This window comes from Takifugu rubripes, chromosome 19, assembly GCF_901000725.2.
Source record: "Takifugu rubripes chromosome 19, fTakRub1.2, whole genome shotgun sequence".
NCBI classification, from domain to species: Eukaryota; Metazoa; Chordata; class Actinopteri; order Tetraodontiformes; family Tetraodontidae; genus Takifugu; species Takifugu rubripes.
In genome coordinates, this window is record NC_042303.1 from 6,754,481 (window position 1) to 6,781,616 (window position 27,136).

The window sequence follows — 27,136 nt, forward strand, 5'->3', positions numbered from 1 at the left end:
CGTTTATAAAACAAACCTCAACACAAAAGACTAGTTTCAACCACAGAATATATTTGGAAATACATTTGTTGAAGGCTCTCCAGTGAGAACTTGACACCAAATGTTTCAGTTTTAGTCCTCATACCTAATTTCCTGTAAAGGTGGCAGCTATTTCATAAACATTTGGTCTCAGAAGAAATAGAAAAACAGTAAAACATACGATGCTATTAAAAGAAATTCACAATGAACAATAAGGGAAATGATACCACCATTCGAACTTTTGATCTTGTGGTCACGCTCCCAGCAGTTCCCCTCTGAGGAGCTGGTCAAAGTCACAATACCAGCCGTCATATGATGGACTTGTGTGCAACATCTCGACAGTTAGAGAGTTCATCTGAACAATGGAGAGAACATTGAAACGGAGCAACATCTGGGAACAACTAAATCCCCTCTGTCTAAAATAATAACCACCCAAATGGCTCGCATGGTCGGATTCTTTACAGCTTTGCATCGTACGTGTTGTTCTGGGGCTCCTCGGAGCAGATGCTGGAGTGTTCACTGTCAATTCACCAACATGTGGCTGTGCACACTTGCAGCTGGTGTTTGCGGTCTCCGGGGTCACCAGCCACTGTGGTTCAGGGCCCGTGTTTTCACTGTGGCGCAGTGGCCGTTGGTGCCGTTTTCTCCTCTGGATGTGTGAGATGCCTTCAGGGCATCCGTGGACGCGCCTGCTTCTTCTTCTGAGCTGCTTTCAATGTCACTGCGCACGTCTTTGGACACCTGCAGGGAAGATGGAAACCAATTTTAAAAAAATATCAAAAATAATTCAATGGTTTGCCCTCATTGTGCTTTGCTTACATGCTGTTACAAGCCTAAACAGAACTTCTTTTTTTTTTTTTTAAAGGTAAATGTGCCTTGATAATTTATCATCAGAGTAACTAACACAAATACTACTTTGAAAAAAAAAACATCCAAAGTTAAAAGTTCTCTTCTCACAATAGATGTACTTAAAAGTGTGTAAATGAAATGCATTCTGGCAAAAGAAAATCCACAACTAGCACCCAACACTCACTAAAAGCTGATTAAAGCCACAAAATTGAATTTGTTTTTTGCATTTTTTTTTAGACTAGAATAACTATAATTAGATGCACATTGACTGCATAGGGATCTTTTAACTGTGGCAGAGAAGAGGCAGAAAGCAGAGGTCACGGTTATCGTAAGAAAAGGTGAATGGAACACCCTTGTGTCCTTAAGTCACCTGATCTTTACAACTTTCAACACCTCTTGGTGATATCAACAAATTGATTATTCATTTATTCTCTTTGATTCGTAATTTATTTTTTATAGCTTTGTTTTCTCATCGATAAGTTATTTATTAGTGACCAGAGTCTTATTAGCTTGTGAGGAGAGAGTTTGTTACAGAAGAGTAATACATAAATATAACATTCACATTTGGCCTTCTATGTTTTACAATATGAGCCATTAATCTGAAGGCTGCTTTATTCATATTAGCAGACTCAGCTCCAACAGTCAAATGATTTTGAATGACTGATTATTCTCATTTCTGGGGAAAAACTACTTCTGCTGCTATACCAGCTAAAAAAATGGCTGCAAAAAAGAACCAGTAGCAAACATTTGACAGAAAGGGCTTTTGATTGTGAAGTTGCGACAGTCTGTGCGGGCACTTTTATACCTGAACTTTGACCAGTGCTCAAGCGTTTTATTCCTCTGTGTGCAAATGCCATACACGGCACAGCCACTAACACCCGTGAGACTGGGACGCAGAAGGACTATATTTTGCCCGACGGTCTGTGAGCTATATTAAAGGAGAGTATTTATTAATAAATGCCAACAATTGAAAGAGGCAGGAGGACGGGGGATTGCAAATCAATGCAGCTGGAGCAACATCCTGAAATGAGCGGACTTCTAAATATCCTAACCTGAAAGGTGACATTTAGTTCCATGTATTGTAGTCTGGTGTGTCCTTTATAACCACAGGGTGGTGGTGCAGTACAACGCCAGTCACCAGCTGAACATACCGGACATTTGTGACATTCTACCGCCATCTTTATCATATTTGTGGCTGTTTTAATACAAAGTGACCGCAGAACGGTTTAAAACATACAGAAAAGACAGTCGAGAGTCAGGATGATCTCAGAGGGAGGAAACAGAAACTTACAGCCAAAAACACAGAAGGTATAGTGGACAGAGCAAATGGAGGGAAGCGACAGAGCAGTGGAGGAGGGCTCAGTGGACAGACAGAGAGAAAGACAGGACCTCCCTCCCTCATTCCAGAGGGAGAGGAAATAAGCAGCGTCTGCAGAGAGAATTAGACACTGTCACCCAGAGCTTAGAGTCAAAAAAGAACCAATGTGTTGTGTTTTACACTCATTATGTGTGTGTGCGCACTTATACAGTATTTCTCAGTAGGTAGAGCTGTCACACACACACACACACACCAAGGGGGACTCACCTTGCCCCTCAGCAAGGCTTTGACAGCTATTCGTGCAATGAGGTAGGACCATATGAGGTGCAGCACTTGCAGAACCAGCAGTAAGAAGTTGAAGAGCCACCAGGATGGATACGGCCCAACTATGGCCCAGCTCTCAAACATGGTAGAGTTCAGGACCCTGCAAAAGACAAACACGTGTAGATTTGCGTCACTGTTTCCAGTGTAGAGGGAGAGGCTTTGAGGTACGCAGAGTTTCCACAACAGGGGGACTGTTGGACCTTATTGACCTTTCCCCCCAGTGAGACCTGGAATAACACCGCCCCCACTGATCTGTTAGGTGAATGGCCAGTGACCTCATGCCATGAGTGACAGGATGCTGTCAACGGACCCAACTTCCCTCGCAGAGGTATAGATTTCAGCTCCGGTAACTTCCCCGGCAACACAAGCTTTATCGTTCATCCACACTAAGACACTGAATATAGCTGCTCAGGTTTCTTCTGACCGTGAAGTTCCCTGTTGTTCATCCCTCTGGGGGTCAAGCTTCAACATCCTGCTCTGGCTAGCAAATTATTATCAGCTATCTAGCATCCTCCGACGCAACACGTTGTGATGCAGTCGTCATGGAAACCGCCTCATTCGACCGACAGAGGGGAAGTTTCACCATTTCGAGGTCATTTATTCACTGTCCCAAATTACCTCAATTATGTTCTGCTACAGCACACTCTGCCTTGCCAGGGAAAGAAAAATGGCCGATGGCTCCTGCTGCACTGAAACTTTGCCAACCTCTAAGGCGGAGTGGTTGGGAGAGCTATTCCAAGGTTGCTACTGGCATTAACAGAACTCACCATAATGGATATATAACGAGCCGTGTGATGAAAAATACCACACTAAAAACGATGAAGAGGAAGTCACACAGGTGCTGGTACTTAGCATAGTTGGCCAGTTTAGCAGCCTAAAGGGGAAAAAAGTGAAACAATACATTTTGTTAACATAATTACAGTTTCACTGTGTGTTTAATATCATCATCCGTAGTTCAAATACGGCTGTGGATAAAATGAGCCCTCACAGTGTTTCTGAGTTTGTAGGAGTGAGCGATGCCAGTCACGGAGCAACCTACCTCCAGCAGGAAGTCCGAGGCGTCGTGGATGCACATCACCAGGCTTCCTATTCGCACCATGTTGTTGACGTAAGAAAAGCTGATGAGACTCACTGTAGCCAGGTGATGGATGAACATGATGAAGAAGTCCTGCACGGAAAAGACGGGCAATATTTATTATTTATGCAGCACATGGCGTTTGGGGGCCAGTTGCCTTTCACGTCATCTTCATGCAAATATCGTCACAGTTGCTGAGCTTAAGCACCAGTAATATCACGGAAGGTCTCCAGGTTAACTTCAGGGTAACTGATTCGAGTGGACGTCCGGAATGTGCCTTGGGAACCAGGTAAAATGCTTTGATTTTAAAAAAAACAAAAAAACTTTACGACAAACTAGAGTGTGTAAATGAAAAGTTAAAATAAGAAAACCCAACCTCTAACTCACTGGGGACATTTCGAAATGTTATATGACGTATTGTCCCCCACACAGGAAATGACTGGTAGGATTAAACGTCTGCTGCATCGTACAAAAGAAAGTGTATTGACATTTATTTGGTTAAGGCTGAGGAAACCTCAGGCCTTAGGGCCAAATTTCCCGACTCTCGCTGCATATCGCAGCAGGCTTTGTTCCTTTCTCTTTCTCTCCTTTCTCTGCAGAATACCAGAAATAGTTTCAAAGAAACTGTGTAGAAGGTAATTCTGGGCAGCCGGGTCATGAGCATGTAGACATGCATGCAAATTGTTTAAATTCAATAAAAATGTAAATGAAGCAGTCCAACCCAACCATTATTTGATTTATGCCTAGTTTCACTCGCCTGAGAGGATATTAGTGAGGCAACTAACATCTGACTCTGGAATTTGTGGATTAAGAAGGTGAAGATGAAAGAGTAACGGAGCGAGCGGAGGCCGCTCGAGACCAGCAGCTTAAAGAGACGTGTGCATCTGACAAGCAAGTCATGTGAGGCGTCAGCCGCAGATGGAGGGAGGACAGATGGAGTGAAAGAGGTATGCACCAGATATCACACGGACACGCTCGCGTATAAAGCAGCACTCGGAACACGGTTCTTTAGCCGCCCCACTTTCCTATAGTAGTTGAAGTCGGAGAATTCTAATAGAATTATGCCTGTTAGATCACATGACAGGGGATGCACATACAAAGCTTCCACAGACGGGGGAGGGGCCCTGCCCCTGAGCCGACTCCACAGAACCACAAACATGTGACCGTCCAAAATTATCACAATCGTTACAGCCGTTGCCAAAGGTGGATCAGACAGCTCCTGTTCCGCTTACCTTTCTTTTAATGTCGGTAAACTGCGAGAAAACAAGTGACCAGTAGAAGGCAAGTTCAGTCACGTAGTAGTAGTAAAGTCCTGGGGTCATGACCTGGAGAGACGACAACACAATCAAAGGAGTCATTTGAGAGGGACTGTCTGCATTTAATAGCACGTCCAAAACAGGGTTCCACCTGGTGCCCTAATGGCCGACTCCATGTCAGCACTATGGATATGCCTGATGGCTGTGGTTGCTACACGCTACACATTTAAGATCATACAATAAAACAGTATCATACCTGATAAGGGTAACCATGCCAGCAGCGCCGTGTGTCCCACATCCAAGGAGACTAAAAACAAAAACATCAATCAACGGAACGACATCCCAGCTAACCGGGTCCCGCTAAAACATCTCGGTTTAATGTGGTTTTGTCGGAGGCTCTGCTCACCTGCCACAAAAACTGTAGCCCGTAGATGAATATGCACAAATAAAATGTAAACCTCCACCTAGGAGTAAAACAAAAAGGAGGGCTGATTGAGGATTAAGAAACGATGTTTGTATCGTTTCTAAGTCAAATGTCAAAATGGAGAAACAACACGGAATGTAAAAATGTTCTATATTTTAATTTTACAGTTGTTAAAAATCAAAAGCCCAAACTGTATAGCCTATCGGAGCATCTGCACACACACACACACAGACACAACACACAAAGAAAAAGCCCGCAGAGAGGTTAAAAGTGAGCTCAACAGGCATCCACCTACATGCTCTCACAAAATTTGGTGTGTGTGCTGGGTTTATCTTGGTTCCTGCGGTGTCTGAACCAACGCTGGACCTTTCGCACCTCCCAGTCCAGTTGCTTGGAAAGGCCGTCCAGATGGCGGGAATTTGGATTCTGCGCACACAAAAGGAAAAAAATTCAAGTCAGCGAAGCTAGCGCGTCACATTTGTTCTATCTTTGTTCTATTTAGCGCTAACGTTTCTAACAGAAAGAAATAGGACCTTTGTGATGGATGTAAACACTTTTTCCAGGACTGCATTGGGCTGAGCTCTCCGTGCAACTCCCGGATGAATGCGCAGACTCTGGGCGCTGGGACTGGCAATAAATCTGTCGGATATGGAGATGTGGGACATAAAGGACACTGAAAATACACACGGCCTGACAAGAAAGTTTGAAATTCAGTCAGTTTCATGTCACCAAACTTGTTAGATCGAACTGATTAAAGTGACTGGAGGTTGCAGAAAAATCTCCAAGGATCTAAACTCCAGAGGGGCCTCACCAAGCCTACATGATGTCTTGAGCATCACCTACATATCAGTCATGATTCAATGATTACGCAACATGTTTTGTTGCCAATTACGACCCACCAATACCCTGAATACAAGTGTGACGCTTCATTAAAACAGCATTTCATCCAGACGATAGAATTCTACGGTAACGCCAGACACAAACTATTCATAGATAAAATAAAATCTTTTAGATCGCTGAAGAGCCCCCTCATCCCTCGGGATTCTCCGATGCCTTCTTGACAGTGGGAAAAGTTTGACCTCTGCGAGCCTGAAGGGCTCTGTGGTTCTGGATTACGACTTAACTGTAAGGTTAAAGGGGAAAGAAGCTCTTATATGTGAATGAACCTCACATGACAGTGCTGTTGTGCCGGTCGGTACACTCGTGATGACCTTGAGTGACCACTTTAGGACAGAACAGCATGAGGACGGCATTGACTTTACAGCTCAGCTTCGGAACTCTGCTTCCAAAAAAGAACCCACATCTGTTCCTATCAGGGTTGTTTCCAAACAACCTGCTGGATCTCAGTGAACTCGATAGTTGAATATCCATAGAAAATGCTGATTAAAAATGAAAGGGCTAACATGAGTTAGCTGAAGGGCAGGAGAAGCAACAACTTGGCCTGACAAACTTAGGAATTATGGGTTTATTATATATGCGTCTAAACACAAGCGTGCTCTATATTTTCATCAGATCGATTCTAATCCAACCACAAACTTCTAAGTTGGGTGTGGTGAATTTCAGTCTTACTGACAGGAATCGGTTCACGTTTACTATCAAAAAGCGCGATGCAATAAAAGAGCGGTGCGACAAAGCCCTTATGGACTGTTAAACAATATCTCGTGGTGCGTGAACACTCAGCTTAGGTCCAAGTATATGTATGTGCTACAGCCCTCTTATCTCTGACCAGTCAGACACAGATGCTATTAGCATAGCCATATAACACCATTTAATTCTGAGTTTAATTTCTTGCCTAAGAAACCTACTCTAGCTCTTTAAATACTGCATCATTCATTGTGTACAATATAAGAATACAACTTAAATCAATCATTAATGAGGCTGCATGCTGAAAGAAGCCTGATTTACTACAACCACTCATCAATCTTGTGGAAAAGAGTCCCAAAACATGTACTGTGCCTTTAAAATTGTATGTACGCTGATGACCCGTATCCCCGAAGGTCTGGCAGCAGTACAAGGAATGCGTAATTTAACGACATGACCTGTGTCACAAAGGTCAAGTGCTTACTAAAAGATAAAGAGCGTTTTAAACAATCAGGAGAACATATAGAAGTTAAAAGGTAAAGCCCGACTTCTTTTAAATCCATCATTTAAGAACCTGGAGGAACTTGGCAAAGTATTTAGTTTCAGCAAGGCAATGAGTGATGGACACCTCGGTCCAACAGGACTGTTGACTATGGTCTCGGCTGAGCGACCTGATGGCAGGTAAACAGCCCAACAAAGAGGAATTGAGCGCTGTAATCAGCTGTCCAAACCTGTTTGCTGAGATTCTGACAACGGGCACATTTGAATATTCATACCTGCATCTCTCTTTTTATTGGTTCATTTTTAAGATTCTTTTCCCACTTTTTCCATCAAATCTCTTTAATAGATTATTATCAAGTGATTGGGCGTCCATCTGCGATTACACTTTGCAGAAACACTGCTCATATGACTTGAACTATTACAATAAAGAGAAAACCGTCCCTGTAATTGATTTAGCCATTTAGATTTAGCCTTTGGAAATAGGCAGTGTTTGATCCATTTGAGCAAAGGCTTGTTCTCATCCGACCATCTTGACTCTGTCATTATCCTAATAAGCAGAACTGACTCGCACGTGCGCTATTAGTGGTAATAAATAATTATCATGACACACTTCATTCAGCTTTATTCTGCATGTTCCACAATTGAAAACTGCACAGCCAGGTCCCTCAATATAATAGGATCAGTGATCAAACGCACCCAAACAGGCCTTTAACAACCGCTCCAATAATGCCGAGTGTCCCTTATATTTCTATAGACAAAATCATTCCATTCTAGTTCCTAATATAATAAATAGAAGAAGTCGATGTTCCAATTCCTTTTATGAGCACTTCCCTTTCATTTGGATTACAGCTAGCACAGGTAGTTTCACCTAAACACTTGAAAGGGGAGGTCTAGCCGAGGGGTAAATGGTTGCTCGAGGTCTGTAGATACTCCAAAAGTCCCACACAATGGTCCTTTAGACGTGCCCGGAGTGCAGATTCCTGCTGACGGGATTCACTAAACGAGGATGCGGATGATTTCCCGCGAGGTGAGACTCAAGAGGAGCATAAATCACCCTGCACGCGTCCCAGCAACTGCTCGTGGCTCCATCTAAGAAATTGGCTTTTACAGCACAGTCCAATTCTGCAGGCATTTACACCTTTTGCCCGACCTATCAATAAGACCCATTGTACTCTGACCCGTCATGTTCTTCATTGTCTTCCTCCCACAAATCAAAAATTCCCCCCAAGGATCCAAAGCTGCTGGGTTAAGCAACACCCATGAGGTACATATAACGCGTGTTTATAGTTTATTTCTGATCATAAAGGCCAACCATAAAATGAAGAATGAGGGCGGCGTGCACAGCCAGACCTTCAAATGCAGCACGGATCTGACCGGCATTACGTTCGTTATCTAACCGGGTCTCTCCCATTGTCAACGTCTCCCCCTGGTCACCAGTGAGCTAACGGATAAAATAAGAGGCACAGATTCATGTAGCAGTCTCTTTCATCTTGTAAACAGTTTTTGTTCATTTATAACAGGCAGAAAGAGCCAACACAAATCTGAGGACAGGTCTGGGACAGCAGCAATAGCGGGGGGGGGGGGGGGCGGACGTCCTACTCTATTTATGTAACACATCAAAACATGCCTGTTCCTCTTCAGAACCCGACGAGACCAGAATACACAAAAGCCAGTTGCCGAGAGACAACCTTGGTGTGGCCCAGGAACACGTGCAGTGAGCGGCCTCGATGGCTGTATAGGGGAGCGCGACGAGCGTGTCTGGTAGCTCGTCCTCCCAGTAGCGGGGCCAAACCGACGCACAGCCAGTTCTATTCATAGCATGGCGCTGAACGCAGTTGTGGCCTTTATTCCACTTGTTGCAGCATGTCTGGTGACGGGATCTACAGGTAATATGGAGGAAATTTCACTTTGGCGAGAGGTAAGGCAGGATTGTGTCAGAAATGAATAGCCCTGAACAAAAGTCCTCACTTCCTCTTGGGTTTTTGTGTGTGGAAAGGGTGCCAGTTGCAAAGAGGTGGTGACGGATCAGATGGCGAGTTTGGCACCCCTCACCTGGCTTAGCCGGGCTAAGGCCCGCACACAAAAACAAACTACTCCGATCAAAACGGCCAAAAGCAAAGTAATAAACAAACAAGAACCTCCTCTGAAAGGAGGAGGAGCCACTCAGGAAAAAGATGGATGACCTTTCAAAAAAAAAAAAAAGAAGAAGCTGGAAGATCGGAGAGAAATCAGCATAGACGCCTTGAAGAACAGAAAGTAAATTTGCTTTGGGTTTAATATTTACGAGCTTAATCCTAACGAATAAAGGATGAATGAGAAAGGTAAACCAGGTTTTTTTTGTCAGCTCAGCTTTGTTTGAACCACTGAAGCGATCGCCGTGAAATGCAATAAATTCAGAGAAGTTAAAGTTTGACTTTATGGCCAGTATTAAAGGTGAGGTGTTTGGCTAAATTTGTTGAGCTATGTAGCTAGCATGCTGCTCTACACACAGTTTCAACACATTTTATCAGGGCTGAGCGATACAATAACAAATGAATATGCTGCTTTATTTTAGGTCTATACACACCTTACAGGACCTCACATCTCCCAATTCCCCCCTAAGTGCAAGGACGGATCAATCACACCAATCAGCCAGGTCTGTCAAACAGTTAAGCCAAATAAAGTCAAATATTACAACAGTTCTTTACAAACCCAATATCTTTACAGAAAAATGTGACACTGTGAGTCTGGACAGCACGTCAACGTGACAATTACCCATCTCCTGTGTCCTAAATGTAACAGGAGAACTCGAGTCTTTTGTCTAGTATAAATCTATTTATGATCGGTTAGCTGTAAACTGCCATCTGAATGTGGGTAACAAACAGACTAATCCTCTCTGAACGTGACACTTCAGCTAAGATGATACCAATATTGAACTAAAGAGTATAGTTATTACATAGAGAATATTGTTTTCAACTGGTTTTAGTTATTCAGAGGTAAAGTTGCTTGCTGGTTCACAGCCCAAGCAAAGCCCGAACAATCCGATAATGAACATCAGAATCACATAAGCTGCTCCTTTAAGGCATCAGCAAAACGTTTTGCAGATGCGTGTAGAAATCATATTGACAAAGATTGCATTCTTCTTTCTTTCTGGCATTCACAGCAAAACATACCATCGCGTTAAGAATGTAACGTTAAGGAACGCTGTATAAACACACTTCCGACGGCAAAAGTGTCCTTCTGAATGACAACAGCAGCCAGATTGTGTGTGAAGAGTGATAGAAGATAGAGGAATCGGTCAGGAGGGTTGGGACGGCAGTCATGTATATATATGCTTATAATATATGCTGTATATATGCTTATAACATTCTAATCTTATCTGTATTTATTTTTTCTGTCTCTTTACTCTGCATACTCTGCATCCCACGGGGATGAATAAAGTTCATCTTAATCTTAATCTTAATCTTAATGTATATGTGAAACAGGTCATTAGGAGACTGTCTTTATGTCCTTCTACTGTCTCTTTCCAGGGAAATGACTTGGTGCTGCTTTTATTTTGTAGGTTTTATAGCAGCATAACAGAATTATGTCACATTCACTTTTTTTGCTTGTTTGAGTTTGGCAGACTGTGCAGCACCATTTGTGTGACCCAGCTTGCCCTCTGTTGGCCTTTCATTCCGAGAACCTTCAAATATCATCGGAATGGAGACAACTGAGGAAGACACGTAATCGGATGTAGGCGTCGCGTAATCGGGCGTCAATTCGGACAATTGTTTAATAAGGTAATGAACGAAATGGTGACTGAATTTAAGCACGAACGGAGGTTCTACTAAATGAACACTAGGGTATTTGGTTACGGAGGATGAGTCTGTTATTTTTAATAGATGCATAAGTAATTGATGGTTGTACAATCACCCAAATCAAAGATTTCACAATTTTGGAACTACTGGGAAACAGGAAACAGAAAATCACGATTTAGCAAACCATTCAATCTTGATTTCAGATTATTGCGACAACAGGAAAACTAATGAATTCCGCTCATCCATAATGCTGCATTCATTCGAATTTCTGTCATCAAATTCGATTTTCTTGTTTGTCTTCCTGCAAATTCTCTATCTCTGTGTCTAAATCCACACTCTCACAGCCGTTAAAGCATCCTACATCCGATGTATACAAACCTTTCGAAGAGTATCCTGACGGCAAAAATTCCCAAAGCGAGCGGCAAGGCGGTCAACAAGTGTCCAGCTTTGGGGTACTCCACCCCGGGAGCCGTGTCGGCCAAATCCGCCCAGGTTACATTGTGTGGCAGCCAGAATCTCTCGTTCCAGAACCAGGCTGAAAAAGCAGCCATGTTTTTACTGTCTCCCACTGCCCAAATGTTGAATTACTGAGTTTATAGTCGCCTGTTTCTCCGTAGTGACTTATGAGATGACTTGCCTGACTTAACTTTAGCACGCCCGCGTGAACAGCAGCAGAGGCGCTTCCGGTCCAGACTTTCAGAATACACGAGTCAACGTATGTTTTAATGTTTCGTTTTTGTTGGAAACTGTTGGTTTCGGCCATTTTTAAGATACGTCCAGCAAACACACCAGAACGTGCTGTGATTGTGTTGTTTTAAATGTTTCGAATCAGTTATTAAGGCGAATTTTAATTGTTGGACAATTTCAGCTTCCTTTATTCAATTACGTTCACTTGACGAATCCGGGCTGCCGCCCTGACAATAAAGAGCGGAATCAAGGAAGTGAGGAGAGTCCCACCTCTTTTACCGTACTACAAGGGATGGGTGGCCCTCATCTATTTTAGTTTTTGTTAAAGTTTGATTACAAATAGATATTTGTGAGTATTCGACTTACTACAGAATAGTGTACAGTGGAAGTTTTTTTTTTTTTTTTTTACTTTTATTTGGGGGTGAATCCTGTCCTACCCATACATGTGTGATGGGTGTGATGCTTGTGATTGATTCGATGACTCCCCCAAGTGGTCAAGAGATGAACCACAGCTACATTTGCCCAGGAACGGGTCGAGTTTGTTACCTCTGCAAATAAAGGATTTAGGTATCTCAGAGCTTACTTGCTCACGGAATATTCATCACATATATAGATTTCACTGCTAAAAATGTGGGAATTATTCATGTGCAACTGCCTAGATAAATTTTGGGAAATAAATTAAATGACCCTTAGAGGAACCGACATTGCACCATCAACCGGGTGTAGTATTTCTTCATGCTTTTGTGCTGTTCATAAAATTATGCAGTAGCTGCAGTCTGGTCTGTTGTCTAAATATAGAAGGAGGTTTGCTTGTTTGGTGCGTGATATTATTAGAATCTAACAGGGCAGTTGACTTCCTAACTATGCAAAGGATTTAAGTAAGGGATTCGAATGAACTAGTGGGTCATTATGTAACTATATAACTTTTTTTGGCATCAGCGTATATTCAGAGGGGTTACATGAGAATTTTATCAGCTCTAATCCTGGCTTGAATGAGGATGGCTAAAATCCTCTGCAGGCCAGAGAAAATCTACTGCTGTTGCATCTAACTGAGCCTGAATGAGTAAGTTCACATATGCCGACAGGCAGTTTACGGGTTTGCATCCTCATGCATGTTCATTGATAGAACAAAAAACCACTCCCCTTCCCTCACTCACTGATTATGAAGCTACCATCAACATGTTTGAGAGAACAGCTTAGGCAGTGTTTAAAAGGACTGGCAGGACGTGCTCTTCAGCAAAGGTTGAAGTCGAGGCTGCAGAAAATGGTAAAGGTGAAGAGTTTAGAGTAGCAGCATGATTGAGCTCAGCTCATGTTACAGTGAGGCTAAATGCCGCGTGTGTATAATCCCAGAGACCAACTGAACGCAGGCACAGTCCTTCCAAACCATCCAGTCTCACATTTTATTCCAGAAACATCTCGCTTTATCAGCTACAACTTATGAAAACCAGCAGGAGTGGTGACATTGGTGCGGCCAACTTCAGGCACTTTTACCAAGAAAATATTTTAGAACATTCTCTTCAGGGGCATTCAGATCTTAGAAAGATTTTTTTTAAGACTTGATAGATTGATGTAACTAGTGTTTGACATCTTTTGATGACATTCAAAATGGTGGCTACTCCTTCAGCAGTAGTGGAAATGTGGTTGGAACAGCAGCTCAGCTCCATTTGAGATCCACAGGTGTCAATAGTCAAACTGGTGTAACAGAGTTGGCTGCAACAAGAGTGGCTCTGTATGAAAGTCTTTTCCCCTTTTGTCATTCCCCTTACATGTGTTCCGGGTGGTCCTGCAAGCACTTAATGAACTCCGTGACGGGATGGCCATTAAAGCAGATCTGGTAAACAGCCGTGAAAAGAGGAAACCTAGAGGGTGAGAAGTGATGCAGTTCATTCAAGGGTGAGAGGATTAGCCATTGCTGAACATGTGGAGCGGCTTACTTTTCTGCCATGTTTTTCTGTTTCAAGATCTGGTGCACCTCAGCCGCCGTCGCCGGACCTTGTAGCTTTTGACCCCCCAGCAGCTCATTCTCTAACTGTTCAATAGTCTAAATAACAAGAAACATCTCAATTATTCCAATTTTTTTCCCCCAGAGCCTTCCAAGTTGCGAACAAAGAGACAAATGGATGCTGTCGTACTTTGCCTGTTTCGGCGAATGCCTTCCCGATCTTGCGGTTGCGTCCGCCGTAGCAGGTTGTGATGAGGTCGGCGATGCCGCAGCTCTCCAGGAAGGTGGCGGGCGAGACAGGGCCCTTGGTGCAGAAGAACTTGGCAAAGGCAATCATCTCCATCAGGCCAAGACGGATCACTGCCGCCTTGGTGTTGTCGCCAAAGCCCAGGCCGTCGCAGAAACCGGCTCCAACGGCGACGATGTTCTGCAGCGAAAACAGAGGAATTCTGTGTTAAAGCGCTGCTGCTTTGGCCTTGGTTTGCTGTAAAGAGGAAACCAGAGCAGGTCTACCTTCAGTGCCCCACAGATCTCCACGACATCAGACTCTTCCACCACGGTCACACGGAAGTTAGTGGTCTGCATCAGCTCTTTCAAGATGGGCCCATAAGCTTTGTCTTTGCACCCTGAGTACACACATAACAGATACATTTGTGTTTCTACACAGTACAAACCCGAGGAACCCTTATTACATTTAAATCTGCTACTCTACCAAAAGCAGTTTGAAATGCTGAAGCTGATAAAAAGAAAAGAAAAACCGTACAAAACACACAGATTAAGGAAAACTCAAAACTTGATATATTTGTAATTAAGCATGTGCCTCTCCCTTACCGATGGTCGTCTCACAGAACTTCTCCTCTGCAACCTCGTTGGCAATATTTGCTCCCATGAGGACTGTCACGGCGATGCCGAGTTTCCCTTGAATGACCTCTGAAATCAGCTTCAGACCTTCTGGGCCCACATCAACTCCCTGGAAAAGTCCAAGGAACCAAGAATTAAAATCACACGCCATCCATTAAACACATCTTTTCCATCCATCCATCCATCCATCCATCCATCCATCCATCCATCCATCCATCCATCCATCCATCCATCCATCCATCCATCCATCCATTCATCCATCATCCATCATCCATCCATCCATCCATCCATGCTGTATAGCATCTTTTTGGAATCTTGAAGGAACACCTATGCTTGGAGACTAGGAACAAATCCTGAATGGCAACTGTCTAAACCATCATCATCCTTTTCTAATATTATTTATTTAGCACCATATATTATATGACATTGTGGCGTGAGCATGTCATAAACATGTAAAAGAAGAACTAGAAAGTGGAAAGAAAGCCAAGGGTCACCTTGATGAGGGACATTCCGACAGCGTCCTTCTTGATGTGGTCCTTGATGGTGTCGCACACCCTGAGAATGAACTGATGGGGGACCACAAAGATCAGGATATCGGCTCCTTTCACTGATTCGGCCAAGTCTGGAATGGCCACCTGACAAAGAAACGTGCCCAAAATCAAAAGGAATACACGCAGCAGCATCCACGGGAGAAAACAGAGAACGCCGGTGGGCCCGGGCTCACCACATTGGGGGGCAGCTTGTGTCCCGGCAGGTACTTGACATTTTCATGGTCCGTGTTGATGATTTCTGTTAGTTTGCGCCCATCCACCATCTCCTCAAACACCCACATGTTGACGGTGGTGTCAAACCTGTCATACTTGGCCGCGTTGGCGCCCACAATCTTAGCGATGGCCGAGCCCCTACGGAGACGAAGATCAAGGTTTGGGTGACAACACGTCCACTGTTAGAACTTTGCTTTGTGTCAATGGGCTCTGTTTGTTGTACCGTTTGAGCACCAGTGATATAGAAGCTTCCATTTTACACACTGGTCCTCTAAATGCAGCATTACCGGTAATTTACACGTGCATTCAATATGCACGTTTGTTTTTGTTGGTTCATGTGCATCTAGTTACCCTGCCCCCCAAACTGGTGACCTCTGACACCGTTGTGAGCTCTTTTAGTTTGAACTCACGACATTTTTGAGATGCTTTCGCCGACAGGAATAAAGCAGCAACCAAAAACCTTGTGATTGTTTCGCCTGGCCTCTTATGTCATCATCATGATAATGTAATTATGTGCTCAGAACTGTTGAAAACATGGAGATTTAAACACGCTGCAGTCGTGAAGGCGTCCAAATTTCCATTTCTGACGAAGTTATATGTATTTACAATTCCATTTAAAAAAAATAAAAATCAATCGATCTTAGAAAAATACCAATGCTGAAAAGAATGCCGTGGTGTGTGGCCGTTTACGTTGCTCCTGGTGTTCCTGCAGATCTTAGATAAAGGTTCTTTTTGTCAGAATGGTTTTTGTTGTTTTACAAGAAGTTTCAGTTGAAATCTAAAGCTGGCCCAAAGCAGCTGATTCAGTTTGCTAAGAGGTCAGAGGTCATCACATTGTCAGGCTCTGAAGACCACTCTGATAAGAAAAAAACAACCATCAGGGTTATTTATGTGCTGCCATTTGTCACTTTGTAAACTTATAGGCGACGTTTAAAACAAATTCCTTCACGGTGTGAGAATTCAAACCGGACAAAAACGGCAGATATGGAAACGCTGGACCACCTGTCAAATATTTAACTTTAAGAGCCACGGGCGCTTTAAATTTCTCTTAAATCCTTCACTCACCAGTTGCCAGAACCAACCACACAGACTTTCTTGGGTGCTGCCATCATAACTTTGACCTCCAGGAAGGAGCTGCTGCTGGTACGAAGACAGACTCAGTCTGGGACACAGAGTATTTATACCAGACACACACATCTGAGGCTTGACACACCCTCCAGGGCTGGTTGGTTCTCCCTTCTACACACGCACACACACACACACACACACACACACACACACACAGACCCACTCGTCTGTGCAGCTATGTTTGTAAGGCCTTGACCAACTTAAACCCCTCTAACCCTAAACAGTCCCTCCCCAACGCTAACCTTGACCTAACCCCAGCTAGTTTAACCATGTTTTGGTGTTTTTAATAATAGAGCTCAAGATGATGGTTGGAAATGATTAAATCTCCAAGTCAGGACCTCACATATATACAAAAATGCAACACACAATCAGGATTAAAGTATTTAAAATAACTTTTATGTTGTTGCCGAGTCAAGACGATGATACTTGCGCGAAAGTGTCCCACTTGTTATTGATCAAAAACATCCATACCACAGGGAGTCAAACATGTTTTCCTTTATACTAAATAATTATTTAATACAAAAATGGCTTTTTCTTAAAAAAAAAAGAAAAAAAAGCAAAAACTATTTTTAATGCCACTTAAAGGACCCCTGGGAGTAGTTGAGGGGGGGGGCTGCATTAAGTGAATTATTTATTTCTCACACTAATAATAATAATGGCTAGAGTAAAGATAAATTATAGACAAAAGTTTAACATTTATAGGGTCTTACGTGGGACTAGGATAAAGGTCTTTTTAAAATATATATTTATATATACAGCCCTTGTTTGGGGGTATTTGAATGCACCTTAAGGAGATTAAGACCACACAGTACAGAAACGACACATAAACAAGCAAACATGCATTTTAGGCATACTTTATTATAACATACCAACATACAGAAAAATAGGTTTGGTCCATGAAAAATCTGCAGATTCAAACAATACTACACCCCCCCCACCCCCCCAAGTTTATGAATCCAAATCACATAGCCTCCCCAAACCGACAAAATTAGTGTTTTCTCAGAATTCAACGAGCATATGATGTTCATCTTTACCTTCGACAGGTTTACTAGCATTAAAGTCAAAAGGTGCCGGGTTTTCAGCCGAGGTACCAAAATGCTACGACTCTTCTGACTGAACTTGTTCAAGTGTTTATGGCTTCTTTGCGCAGTTTAAATAGAAAAAAATAAACCCTAAAGGCATCAACTATTTAACAACTAAGCTTGCAGGAAACTTGAAGGCTGTGTGTACTTTACCTGCAAGGTTTGTCAAATATGGCCGCTATGTTGAAATTGTGGAAAACTAAATCACTGTACTCCGACAGGCTGATTATATAAATAGTCTCGACTATCTGAGAGTAGACAAAGAAATGAGGACGAACAAAATCCGTCAGGATTAGAGATACAATTTTACTTCACATCAAACTTCAGTTACTTTTCTGCTCAGTATTTACAAAACTATATAGACTAGAGGTACTCAGACTAACTACTTCCATAATAATCTGTAATAGCTAACAAGTACTGATATAATACATTTTTTAAAAACAAGTATCACTGATGATAATAGAAAAGGAAAGACCGAGTCATTTTTAATGCCACTTTTTAACAATATATGGATATTCTGCCGTTACTAAACTTTTTAAATGCTTCTCCTACAACAGACTGAACAAATTGTCCAAACCAAAGCACAACAGCTTAAGACAGAGTGGCACGGGAGCAGATGAGGTGACATCTGACTGGTCACAGAAACAACAGACTGAATCTGGGCACCTGGGCTGGCGGGGGCGCGTCGAATCAAACAAAAAGCCCATCAAAAAGGGAGGGGAAAAAGAGATCCTAGGATAGTTTTGGAATAATTTGAGAGAGGTTTGACTCGAAATGCAAAGTGAAAAGTTAGCATCTGTGCTGATTTTAATGTTGGTACAATCTTTACTTGTGTGTGGACACAAAAAGAATGAAAGGAATGCTTGAAACAAGGATTAAACATGCAAGAATTTTGGCTGCGCTCCACAGAGAAGAAAAGAAAATACACATAACATGTTACTTGCAGTAGTGAGAATTAAATCAGGGTGGGACATCCTATGTAATAGTAGAGCCATCCGGTATCAATGTCCCCAGAAAACTGAGAAAGTCGCTCTGAACATTGCATACACATCGTTGGTCTGCACCAGCACATGAGGTCTGATTGAAAATCTTTTAGGTGTTCCTGATGCCGAGGGCCTGCTCCAACTCCTGGCGCCTCTGCTGGACCTGAAAGACACGGCAACACAGATCTGAACGCTCCGCCACGTTAAATTGTCGACGGCAAGGGAAAATTGGGATCATTAATGAGTTGATAAATTAACGTTCCATCTGTAAATGCTGCATATAATTACTGTGGAGAGTGTGGTGGAGAATTTATGCAGATCTGCGCGCACTTTAACATTTTCAAAAGTCAAATTCATTCATCATCTTCTGCTCTTAGCTCTTTTCTTAATGAGGTTACAAAAGAAAATGTGTTTTCATGTTAGCACGCTCTGCATGTTCGTCCCTCAGCCAGCCACAAGTGCTCTTTCACCACGTTCATAAATCCTTCTTTATCACCATCTCATACATTTACTCTCCTTCTCTCCTTTGTGCGTGTCTAAACCATCCCAATCTGCTCTATGTTTAGTCATTTAAAATAATACAACGGATCCTAAGCCTAAATGAAAATAACCCTAAAGTAAGATAAAGCTCAAATGTCCAAGCTCAAGCCCCTTAGATGCATTTGTCAGTTTCTTTTGGCATTTTGTCCAATAGGTGTTGGAAATGTGAACCTGTGGATGAAGGGTGCCGCGAGCATGACGAAAGAAGATGAAAAGTCAGCAAAAAACGGATTACCTTGGAGTAGAAGTAGCGACAGACCGCCTCCTGAGCCCACGGCTGGTAGTAAAACTCCGCTCTCCGCTCCTCTTCTGGGTTCCCAACAACGTCAGTCATTGTCTGGAAACAAAGACACTTGATTCAATTCTGACTTCCGGAAACTTTAAAGTTCCAAAGAATCGGATTAAAGTAAAAACTAAACTGTACGAGGGGATATTAGATGTTTTAAAGTACACTCGGTTGACATCTGCTGTGGATGGATGGCGGTATTGCGAGGCTGATTTTATTACCTCACCGAGGACTGGACTAACACTGAAGCTGGTTGACAGCTGGTCAGCAGTGATTCAACTGATAGAAGGAAGGACAGCCCTCAGGCCTCCACAGAGGCGTTATTAAATGTTACAGGCTCTATTTTGACTTCACACTCCTGTTACACCTGAGTGAGCTAGATGCTTATGTAACAAAGTCCACTCTGGCCAGAACTGAACCTGGACTTAGGGAAAGAGTCACAGCTCTTAAATATTAACATGTGGACGTTGCATTGTTGTTTTAATTCACAGGAAATTACGTTTGATTTATAATATATTACCCAGTACGAGAATGAGGTCATGAGAGGTGGACTCACTTTGAGGTCTCTGCACTGGGACTGCAGCCAGTCGTTGATAAAGCCCTGAGGATCTCTAGCAAAACTCAACATGAATTCTCTCTGCGTCTTCAGCTGGTTTATGGTTTCAATGGTTTCGTGGATCTGAAAGAGAGATGTTATAGATCTTAACTTGTGGTTACTTCGATAATTACCTTCAACTGTCATGTTCTGATTTTTCTAAAGTCAATGTTCAGATACAGCTGTTACCTGAACCTTTTAGGAGTGCTGACTCGACCAAGACAAAAAGACTACAAGCGGTATCAATCTGTGCACGTGATCAGTCATCTCACAGCAGGTCAAAAAGACACGACCTCAAAAACCGGTTAAAGATTAATTCACAGCTCTGATGAATTTGTGCAAGCGGAAAAGTGGGAAGCCGCCTGGAGCCAGTTTGCATAATGGGAAACAGAATCTATGGAGCAGCTTGATGCACCGGGCTTAAAACACACAACCTTGAAAAATATGGAAGTTTGACAGTAATTGAGAGACTTTCCCAAGTTGTGATTCAAAGCATCTGTCATTTGCTTAAAAAGCAGCAATTTACAATGAAGCATGAAACCCATCGTTGCAGACGAGCCTTTGGGTGCAGGTACCTTGTTGTCCAGTCCAGCTATCTCCTGCTGGCTGGCTGTAGAGAGCAGGAAGGAGTTCATCTGGGTCTTCAGCGTGTCATCCACCTCCACGTCGATGTCATAGCACGCAGTCTTCTTCTGGTCGTTAGGGTCCACGCTGTCAGCAAAAACAACAGTGAGTTCACATCTTGGATCATTTTAATATTGCTGCGGAAGCGCCGATCTCTACCTGATCACATGGTTGATGATGATGGGGTCTGGTGGCATCAGGAGCGCGTGCAATCGCTGTGGGATCTCGGAAAACTTCATTCGCTGAGCCTCAAAGATCTGCAAGTTTTAGACTATTTTAGTCAGACTGAAGCAAAAATCCTGCTTTAAAGTGGAGGCGTGCAAGTGAGCATGTTTCCTTCGGCTGTTATTCTTAAATATCAGTTTGTCTGTAGACAAAGAAAGCCTCCGTGTCAGCAGTAATAACATATCTGCCTCTAAACGTTTATTACAACTGTTTATACTTGAGAGGTTTAAGCTCTATACTGAAGTCATTTCCACCCTTTGTTGGCCTCTCTCCTAATTACTGTCAATACTCTTTCTATACATCTCACCAGACAAGAACTCCGTGCTGTTTTTTTTTTTTTTGATACTGAATTGATAAATGCTGCAGGAATTTCCCATTAACTTTCTGCCCGTTAATCTTGGCAAAGTCAAACAAAAACCTGTCAGTGACCCAGAAACACGCAGACCCTCCATATAAGGATAGAGATGAGAGACTGGAGAGATGAAGTGTTTTATATTCAGAGCAGGAAATATCCAGACCAGCTACGTGAATGAGGATCCTCCCAGCTTTACACTTCAGCCTTTGATTATTTTCGGATGATTTTGTGTGCGGCTACAGATATGAAGCCGTCTGATCTTTCATGCGATACGGCCGCTTACCTGCTGCAGATACTTGTCGCAGTTGATGAACTCGCGCTCATGAGGGTCTTGCAGTTTGTGGGTCTTCACGTACTGCCACAGAGCCTGGATAATGACCGGTCTGGTCTGAGTGTGGATCCCGAGCATACGAGCAAGCCGGGGGTCCAGCTTAAACTGAGGGGGCTGGATCAAAACAACAGGGTTGTGCTCTCAGGTTCTATTGAACAAACACGTGCAGCATTCCCCCCTGGCTGATCTGAGAACAATCTGCAACAATTTACCTGGTAATCCAGCATGAGCAACACGGTGCAGCGCACGCCCACGTCACCAGGCCTCTTCACCTGGAAACCGTCTGTCTCCTGAGTGGTGGCAGTCCTGTGCCACTAAAATGACATCAATATTTATTCATTATTTCTAATTTTCAAATGAGAAATACGTAGAGCTGCTGGTCACAACAGGAAGGAGTCAACTACTAAAAGCTATAAACAAATAAATGAGAGTAATCTAATATGAAAACAAGAAACGAGAAAAGATCTTACTTCCACGAGGTGATTATCTGGGCCATACAAGTCTTTGTCCAACTCTATGACCAGAGACTTGAAGAAAGATGAGAACTTGCGCTTCTGTTTGGTGGCTTCATACTTGGACACGGCCGTCTGACATAGGAAATAAGAATTCATTCAATGCGATGTAATTTGGTTAAGAAAAACCCACCTGTCTAGATGTGCTTAATTGCTTCCTGTTATCAGACCAAGCAAACTAAACTAGGACTGTCTTACATCCTCCAGCAGACGGCCCTCAACACGGAGCTCCCATGATGCAACTGTGCCTTCTCCATCCTCGGCATCTGGTTTTGCTGGGTTGAAGGTGTTTGATATGAAGATCCGGAGTTTTCTCTTTTGCTATAAACACAAATAAAAGAAGATAAACCCCGGTGTCGTGTCAACGTTAGCAACGGCAAGAACAATTTCAAGTTCTGTACAATTGCACTGTCAACATCACAGAATATTCTAAGATGCAAGTCATTTTCCAGGACATCAAGAACAGCTTATTTTAGGAGGGAAACATACCTTAATGGGTCTCTTGAGGGCCTCCTGAATATCCAGCCTCTTGCGCATTATTGTCTGGTCCAGCTTCCTTTCAAAAGCCAGGAGATCCATGTAGGCCTGAGACTCTGGGACCAGTTCCCTGATCTGTGTATGAGAAAGGTTTATGGATCCACTTCCTCTGTGACAAGAACATTAAGTAGGTTTGACAATTAATGTACGGATGAACGGCAGTAAAGGGTTTTCAGTAAGCGATAATCACCCTCTGAGGGAGTATTTTATCCGCCATCTTCTTCTTCTTTGTGCTGTAACGTAAAACAATGAAGAAATCTGTAAACAAAATGGGAGCGATACATGGATTTCTGATCTGAGAGCTCTACAGAATCAGGACGGCTTACTTCTATTTATCTACTAGTATTCTTTCCCTCTTAGCAGTAAGTAATAAAACCAGACTGCTGCTGCATGAGGGGTCCAACTTACTGCTGGTTGCGATTCTGCTGCTGGACTTGCTGGATCTGCTGCGGGGCGGGCCTCTTCCGAGATGGATCCATCACGCCGGGCATAACGGGCCGAGACACGGGACTGTTGCCGTACCCTGGGGGCCCCATGGCTGGCCCCTGTGGAGTCATACGGCTGGATGGGGGCATGCCCGGTCTCTGCAGGAACAAGATTTATTTTATAAAGAGCAGAAAACATTGATGTAACAGCAGTAGGGAGAGGGGATACAATTGGATTTCATTTGACAATTCAATGTTTGTTTGTTTTTTTTAATAGGAAAACAATATGTTTGGGGGGCTTCTATGCTGTAATAAAATGTATGCACTCTGCAGTGGAGCCAAAGGAGACAAATGTTAACATGGTACCCTATTAGAGATGTCGTTTTTGGCCGTTACCCATAATGTTATCACCCCGGGCGGAAAAATGATTATGGCTGTGATATTGTGTGTTTTCCTGACATATGCACCTCTGTAAAACAACAAAAGCCAAATCACCATCACAAATACACCATCGTTTCCCTGCATATTAAAATGAAGCAGGCGATCGAGACGCGAAAAACAAATATTACACAAGCTCGGCACTGCACAGAAATACCTTCAATAGACGCATGCGCACACAAGGCTCATCATAACACATTAAAAAATGGATTTACAAGAAAACCGAACAGCTGTATCTATGCGTATTTCTTCACATAAAGTAGCAAATCTCACTGCCGACTCACCAATCCATGTGCCAAGAACTCGAACAGGCGACTTCTTGTATCTAAGTACATGAGTGCAGGTGAGAAGAGCTAAATTATCACGCCCCGATTGAAGGTTTCCGCATCAGCAGTAGGTCCGATAGCGAGATGAAGGCAAAGCGGATGACAGAAACTGAATTGTCATCAAATAGAGGCCGGATTAATATGCTCTGGCTGATAAAGAGGCGGGTGTGGGCAGAAAGGCACCGCAAAACCGTCATTAAGTGCTCTTTAGGCAGTACATCTGTGCAGCCTTGGTTTACCTGGGAACAAGAGGAATTCTGCAGCACTGAGAGAATAAGGACTTTTATGAAAAGCTGCCTGCCTGAATGAAAGCAGCCAAGGACGCCGGTGGGGGGGGGACACATCGTTTTACTGAGCCATGCCTAAGAGTGCCTGTAGCTAAGCAGCAAGCACTATCAACAGCTGTGGAGTACTCAAAAATGACTATTTTATTTCTAGACAACAAAGTATGACTGCAATGAGCTCTGATTTAATACAAAAGGGACAAATGTTGACAGATCTTGTGTGAAAACAGTTGGCTGTGAATTGCCAACAATTTGTTTCAACACTAAGCTCTCAACAAGCAGGGAAACACCAGAGACGCCACAATGCCACGCCAAGAAACCTCTCTTCTACATCTCTGTCTAAAAAAAAACACCGAAGTGTCCAAACGACATCCCATCATATAATTTAGGAGAATTGTTGCGCCCAAGACTAATATGTTTCATATACACCAGAGAAGAGATGATTCTGCTTGGCTGATAAACAGATTATTTAAATTTCCATGCACAGTCCAGAATAACAACAAAAAAAACCACTGTATTTTTTAATAAATAGACACGTGTACACATGTGAAATATCACTTGACGTTTTTGCCTTATATATTTATATTGTGTCCTTCCAAAATGTCTCAAAAGCATTTAAGAGTTTGAGATGGTCTTAAAAGTAGCAGAGTTTAGGTTCATTACATGTGCCACAGCCATAGCGAAGTTTTCATGATTTCCCAAAAGACAAACTTCTCAAGTCTTGTGTGAGGCTGATAAGGACGGACGAAAAGCCTTTATTCATCTCCAGCCAAGCATGTTTGTCTCGAGGAGTTAAAATGTGTTACAGCAACCCAGTTTCCTAAAAAAATGTACACAAATTTTGCTATATTTAAATCTCAAAACTTCCCAGAAACACTGTTTTGGCATTGTTCTTACAGGAATTATGGGCCAGTCTTGGTAGGTTTATCATTATATTGATCATTTCTTTGATAAACTGGTTTTATTTTTGGAAACCTAATGGTTTTGTTGCTTTCCCTGGCATGCTCTCGGCATTGATGCACGCCTTGTAGTGAACGAGGAGATCCAGGCTAAAGCCAGCGGCTCTGTTTTTGAGGAAGAGGATGAACAACCTCCTGATGAAGATGGCCAAAAACCAACCTTCGATCACAACTACTGCTGCAGAACCACCAGGCAACGAAAACTAAGCTTCAAGGATTTGGCAAGTCAACAGAGAAAAAAAGTTGACCAATGATTCACTCCTGGCTGCAGCCATGTTCCTGAGGTAATGATACAGTTTCAAGGGCTACTTTTGGCCATCATTGTTAAGGCGACATTGATATGGAGACATTTAAATACTTTATTTAATCTAGTGTGATAACCTTTAATGTAAGCGTTTAATGTATAACACGTATTATTCTTACATTATCCTGTTGAGATCTTTAATCCACAGATTAGCCATCGAAGAGGCTGGGTAAGACTTTTAATTAATCTCAGCTGTAAACGTTTGAGGGAAAAAGTTTAAACGAGACGAGTTTTTACTGTGGAGCGCGGACACGCGGATCTAATAATTCCACGCACATGAAGGAAGGCGTTTATTGTCGACGTCGGACAATTTTCCTGTACCAAATTTCGGCTTCCTGCAGACAGATCTATGATTTTCATTCATAGGTGAGATCCCAACGGTAGCCGTAACGTTGGAACTATCCAGAACCAACGATTGGATCCCAACAGAAGCGTCTCTCTACAGGACGACGGTGAACAGCAAAGACTATTTATCGCAGCACAAAGATAACAGTGAAATCAGTATTTTGCAGCAAGAACACTAAACGAGGATTAGCCAAACAGCTAACTAGGTTAGCATGCTAAGCTAACAGGCTACCGTGACTAACTTTACTGGCAGCGGGCGGGAGGGTTAGCAAATTCAAACTACAAACTCCGATAGCAACGCAAAGTGACGTTTTCAAACTTTTACACAAATTCGCCATTTTCAGTGAGGCCACCGGCTCCGTAAAGGAGTGAGCCACAACAGTAACGATGGTTCTTCTTAGCCACCAGTGACAAAGCAGTTGTAAGAGGCTTTGTTCTAGCGGACAGGCTAACGCGACCGTAGCAAAGATGGAGCGATATCTCACCGGGTACCCAGGCCCAGGCATCGGGGAACGGTACATGTGATTCTGTGCAGCTGGTGATGGTCCCATCCTTCCCGAAGGAGTCCCCGGACCCATGCCGGGTCCGGCACCGGGTACAGGTGGTCCCGGTCCTATTGCTCCACCACCACCTCCCGTCGGTGCAGCCTGAAACCCCCCTCTGGCCGCCATGTCTTCTCAGAATGTCGCCGGTGGGGTGGATGCACACAGGCGGAGGTACCGCGAGAGCGTGAACGGGGGTTGGTTTTCTATCGGAGGTTCCTCACCGCCCCCTGCTGGTCATTGGAGGCATTGCCATGAATGAATCGCGTTAAAATTAGGATAGGATGGGATGGTAAGAACGATAAGGAGCACCACAATATTAAGATAATTGAACTATGACAGGTAAAAGAATAAGTATATTTACAATAGCCACTCAACCCCCCCCCCCCCCCCCCCCCCCCGTGACGCTGAGACCCCAAGACCACGTTGTTAGACCCTTTGATCAAAGTCTAAGTCTGTGCAAGCTCCTGCTCAGGCTTCAATAACCACTGACTTAATAACTAGTTCTTTGATAAGCATGGGAATGTGGGATCTGTACCCAAGGTTAATTCAGTGGGGAGGACATTCCGCTGGCTCTTGGCCACATATGAAAAAGTAAGAACAATCCACCAGTAATACTGGATATAAAATGTATAACTTATTTTAAGCATTTTTATTTTTGCAAATGTCAATAAAGCTACATATGATGTATTTATGGGCTCTTGTAATTATTGTCAAATTTAACATCAGTATTCTTTCTGTGATTTGGAGGTTTGGTCCACTTGTCTCCATGCTGCCTTGATCTAAGCCTCTGGCAGCCTTCTACATGGATGGTCATTGCATTATTCAGCTGGTTGGTCCTGTCAGCTGCTCTTGTGGTAATGTCACCTGTGACTCTTGGTATTGGGGCTTTGAACCTAACTGGTGGTCTTTGCTCCCCCATGTTATATCATT

General features: G+C 43.1%; 3 protein-coding genes and 2 long non-coding RNA genes across 8 annotated transcripts; 2 read left to right on the top strand and 3 right to left on the bottom strand.

The window, feature by feature from the left end:
- Positions 1-32: 32 nt before the first annotated feature.
- cers5 (ceramide synthase 5) lies at positions 33-12,036 on the bottom strand. 2 transcript variants are annotated; one of them, XM_029826709.1, is made up of 11 exons: positions 11,504-12,036; positions 5,798-5,903; positions 5,560-5,690; positions 5,247-5,304; positions 5,097-5,147; positions 4,817-4,909; positions 3,549-3,677; positions 3,277-3,383; positions 2,453-2,609; positions 2,159-2,296; positions 33-759 (listed from the first exon to the last, which is right to left on the bottom strand). In XM_029826709.1, the coding sequence occupies exons 1-11, from the start codon at positions 11,674-11,676 to the stop codon at positions 598-600; spliced, it is 1,305 nt and encodes a 434-aa protein (XP_029682569.1). In that variant the 5' UTR covers positions 11,677-12,036; the 3' UTR covers positions 33-597. The 2 variants fall into 2 exon arrangements, with proteins under 2 accessions (XP_029682569.1, XP_011611994.1); XM_011613692.2 differs by lacking the exon at positions 2,159-2,296 and having other exon boundaries at positions 11,504-12,019.
- LOC115246862 (uncharacterized) lies at positions 9,059-10,777 on the top strand. Of its 3 annotated transcripts, XR_003885956.1 has the most exons (4): positions 9,059-9,602; positions 9,691-9,779; positions 9,901-9,981; positions 10,489-10,777. It is a non-coding gene; the product is annotated as an uncharacterized lncRNA (long non-coding RNA). The 3 variants fall into 3 exon arrangements; XR_003885957.1 differs by lacking the exon at positions 9,691-9,779 and having other exon boundaries at positions 9,059-9,667; XR_003885958.1 differs by lacking the exons at positions 9,691-9,779; positions 10,489-10,777 and adding an exon at positions 10,053-10,183 and having other exon boundaries at positions 9,059-9,667.
- Positions 12,037-13,188: 1,152 nt separating the features above from the next.
- Positions 13,189-16,601, bottom strand: LOC101079539 (glycerol-3-phosphate dehydrogenase [NAD(+)], cytoplasmic). The gene is made up of 8 exons (XM_003973087.3): positions 16,448-16,601; positions 15,343-15,520; positions 15,113-15,253; positions 14,589-14,727; positions 14,271-14,383; positions 13,948-14,184; positions 13,750-13,856; positions 13,189-13,674 (listed from the first exon to the last, which is right to left on the bottom strand). The coding sequence occupies exons 1-8, from the start codon at positions 16,492-16,494 to the stop codon at positions 13,578-13,580; spliced, it is 1,059 nt and encodes a 352-aa protein (XP_003973136.1). The 5' UTR covers positions 16,495-16,601; the 3' UTR covers positions 13,189-13,577.
- LOC115246861 (uncharacterized) lies at positions 13,570-14,080 on the top strand. Its single transcript, XR_003885955.1, has 2 exons — positions 13,570-13,708; positions 13,903-14,080. It is a non-coding gene; the product is annotated as an uncharacterized lncRNA (long non-coding RNA).
- A 1,277-nt stretch (positions 16,602-17,878) lies between the features above and the next one.
- smarcd1 (SWI/SNF related BAF chromatin remodeling complex subunit D1) lies at positions 17,879-26,381 on the bottom strand. The gene is made up of 13 exons (XM_003973088.3): positions 26,147-26,381; positions 22,989-23,164; positions 22,771-22,813; positions 22,533-22,655; positions 22,242-22,364; positions 22,002-22,118; positions 21,744-21,845; positions 21,484-21,645; positions 20,780-20,877; positions 20,572-20,707; positions 19,958-20,080; positions 19,351-19,452; positions 17,879-18,738 (listed from the first exon to the last, which is right to left on the bottom strand). Exons 1-13 carry the CDS (start codon positions 26,330-26,332, stop codon positions 18,685-18,687), a joined length of 1,545 nt encoding a protein of 514 aa, XP_003973137.1. The 5' UTR covers positions 26,333-26,381; the 3' UTR covers positions 17,879-18,684.
- Positions 26,382-27,136: the final 755 nt, after the last annotated feature.

Bases quoted from the DNA above. Each gene is read 5' to 3' on its own strand.
- cers5 (XM_029826709.1), bottom strand. From the start codon at position 11,676: ATGGCTGCTTTTTCAGCCTGGTTCTGGAACGAGAGATTCTGGCTGCCA. The intron at 5,148-5,246 runs GTGAGCAGAGCC...TTTTGTTTTTAG, and splicing joins GGCTACAGTTTTTGTGGCAG to TCTCCTTGGATGTGGGACAC. The intron at 3,384-3,548 runs GTAGGTTGCTCC...TTTCCCCTTTAG, and splicing joins CCTCGGACTTCCTGCTGGAG to GCTGCTAAACTGGCCAACTA.
- LOC101079539 (XM_003973087.3), bottom strand. From the start codon at position 16,494: ATGATGGCAGCACCCAAGAAAGTCTGTGTGGTTGGTTCTGGCAACTG. The intron at 15,254-15,342 runs GTGAGCCCGGGC...TTTCTTTGTCAG, and splicing joins ACAAGCTGCCCCCCAATGTG to GTGGCCATTCCAGACTTGGC. The intron at 13,675-13,749 runs GTAAGCCGCTCC...CTCACCCTCTAG, and splicing joins CAGAAAAACATGGCAGAAAA to GTTTCCTCTTTTCACGGCTG.
- smarcd1 (XM_003973088.3), bottom strand. From the start codon at position 26,332: ATGGCGGCCAGAGGGGGGTTTCAGGCTGCACCGACGGGAGGTGGTGGT. The intron at 20,878-21,483 runs GTAAGCGGCCGT...TAAAACTTGCAG, and splicing joins GCGACAAGTATCTGCAGCAG to ATCTTTGAGGCTCAGCGAAT. The intron at 20,081-20,571 runs GTACCTGCACCC...TCTCTCTTTCAG, and splicing joins TAGCTGGACTGGACAACAAG to ATCCACGAAACCATTGAAAC.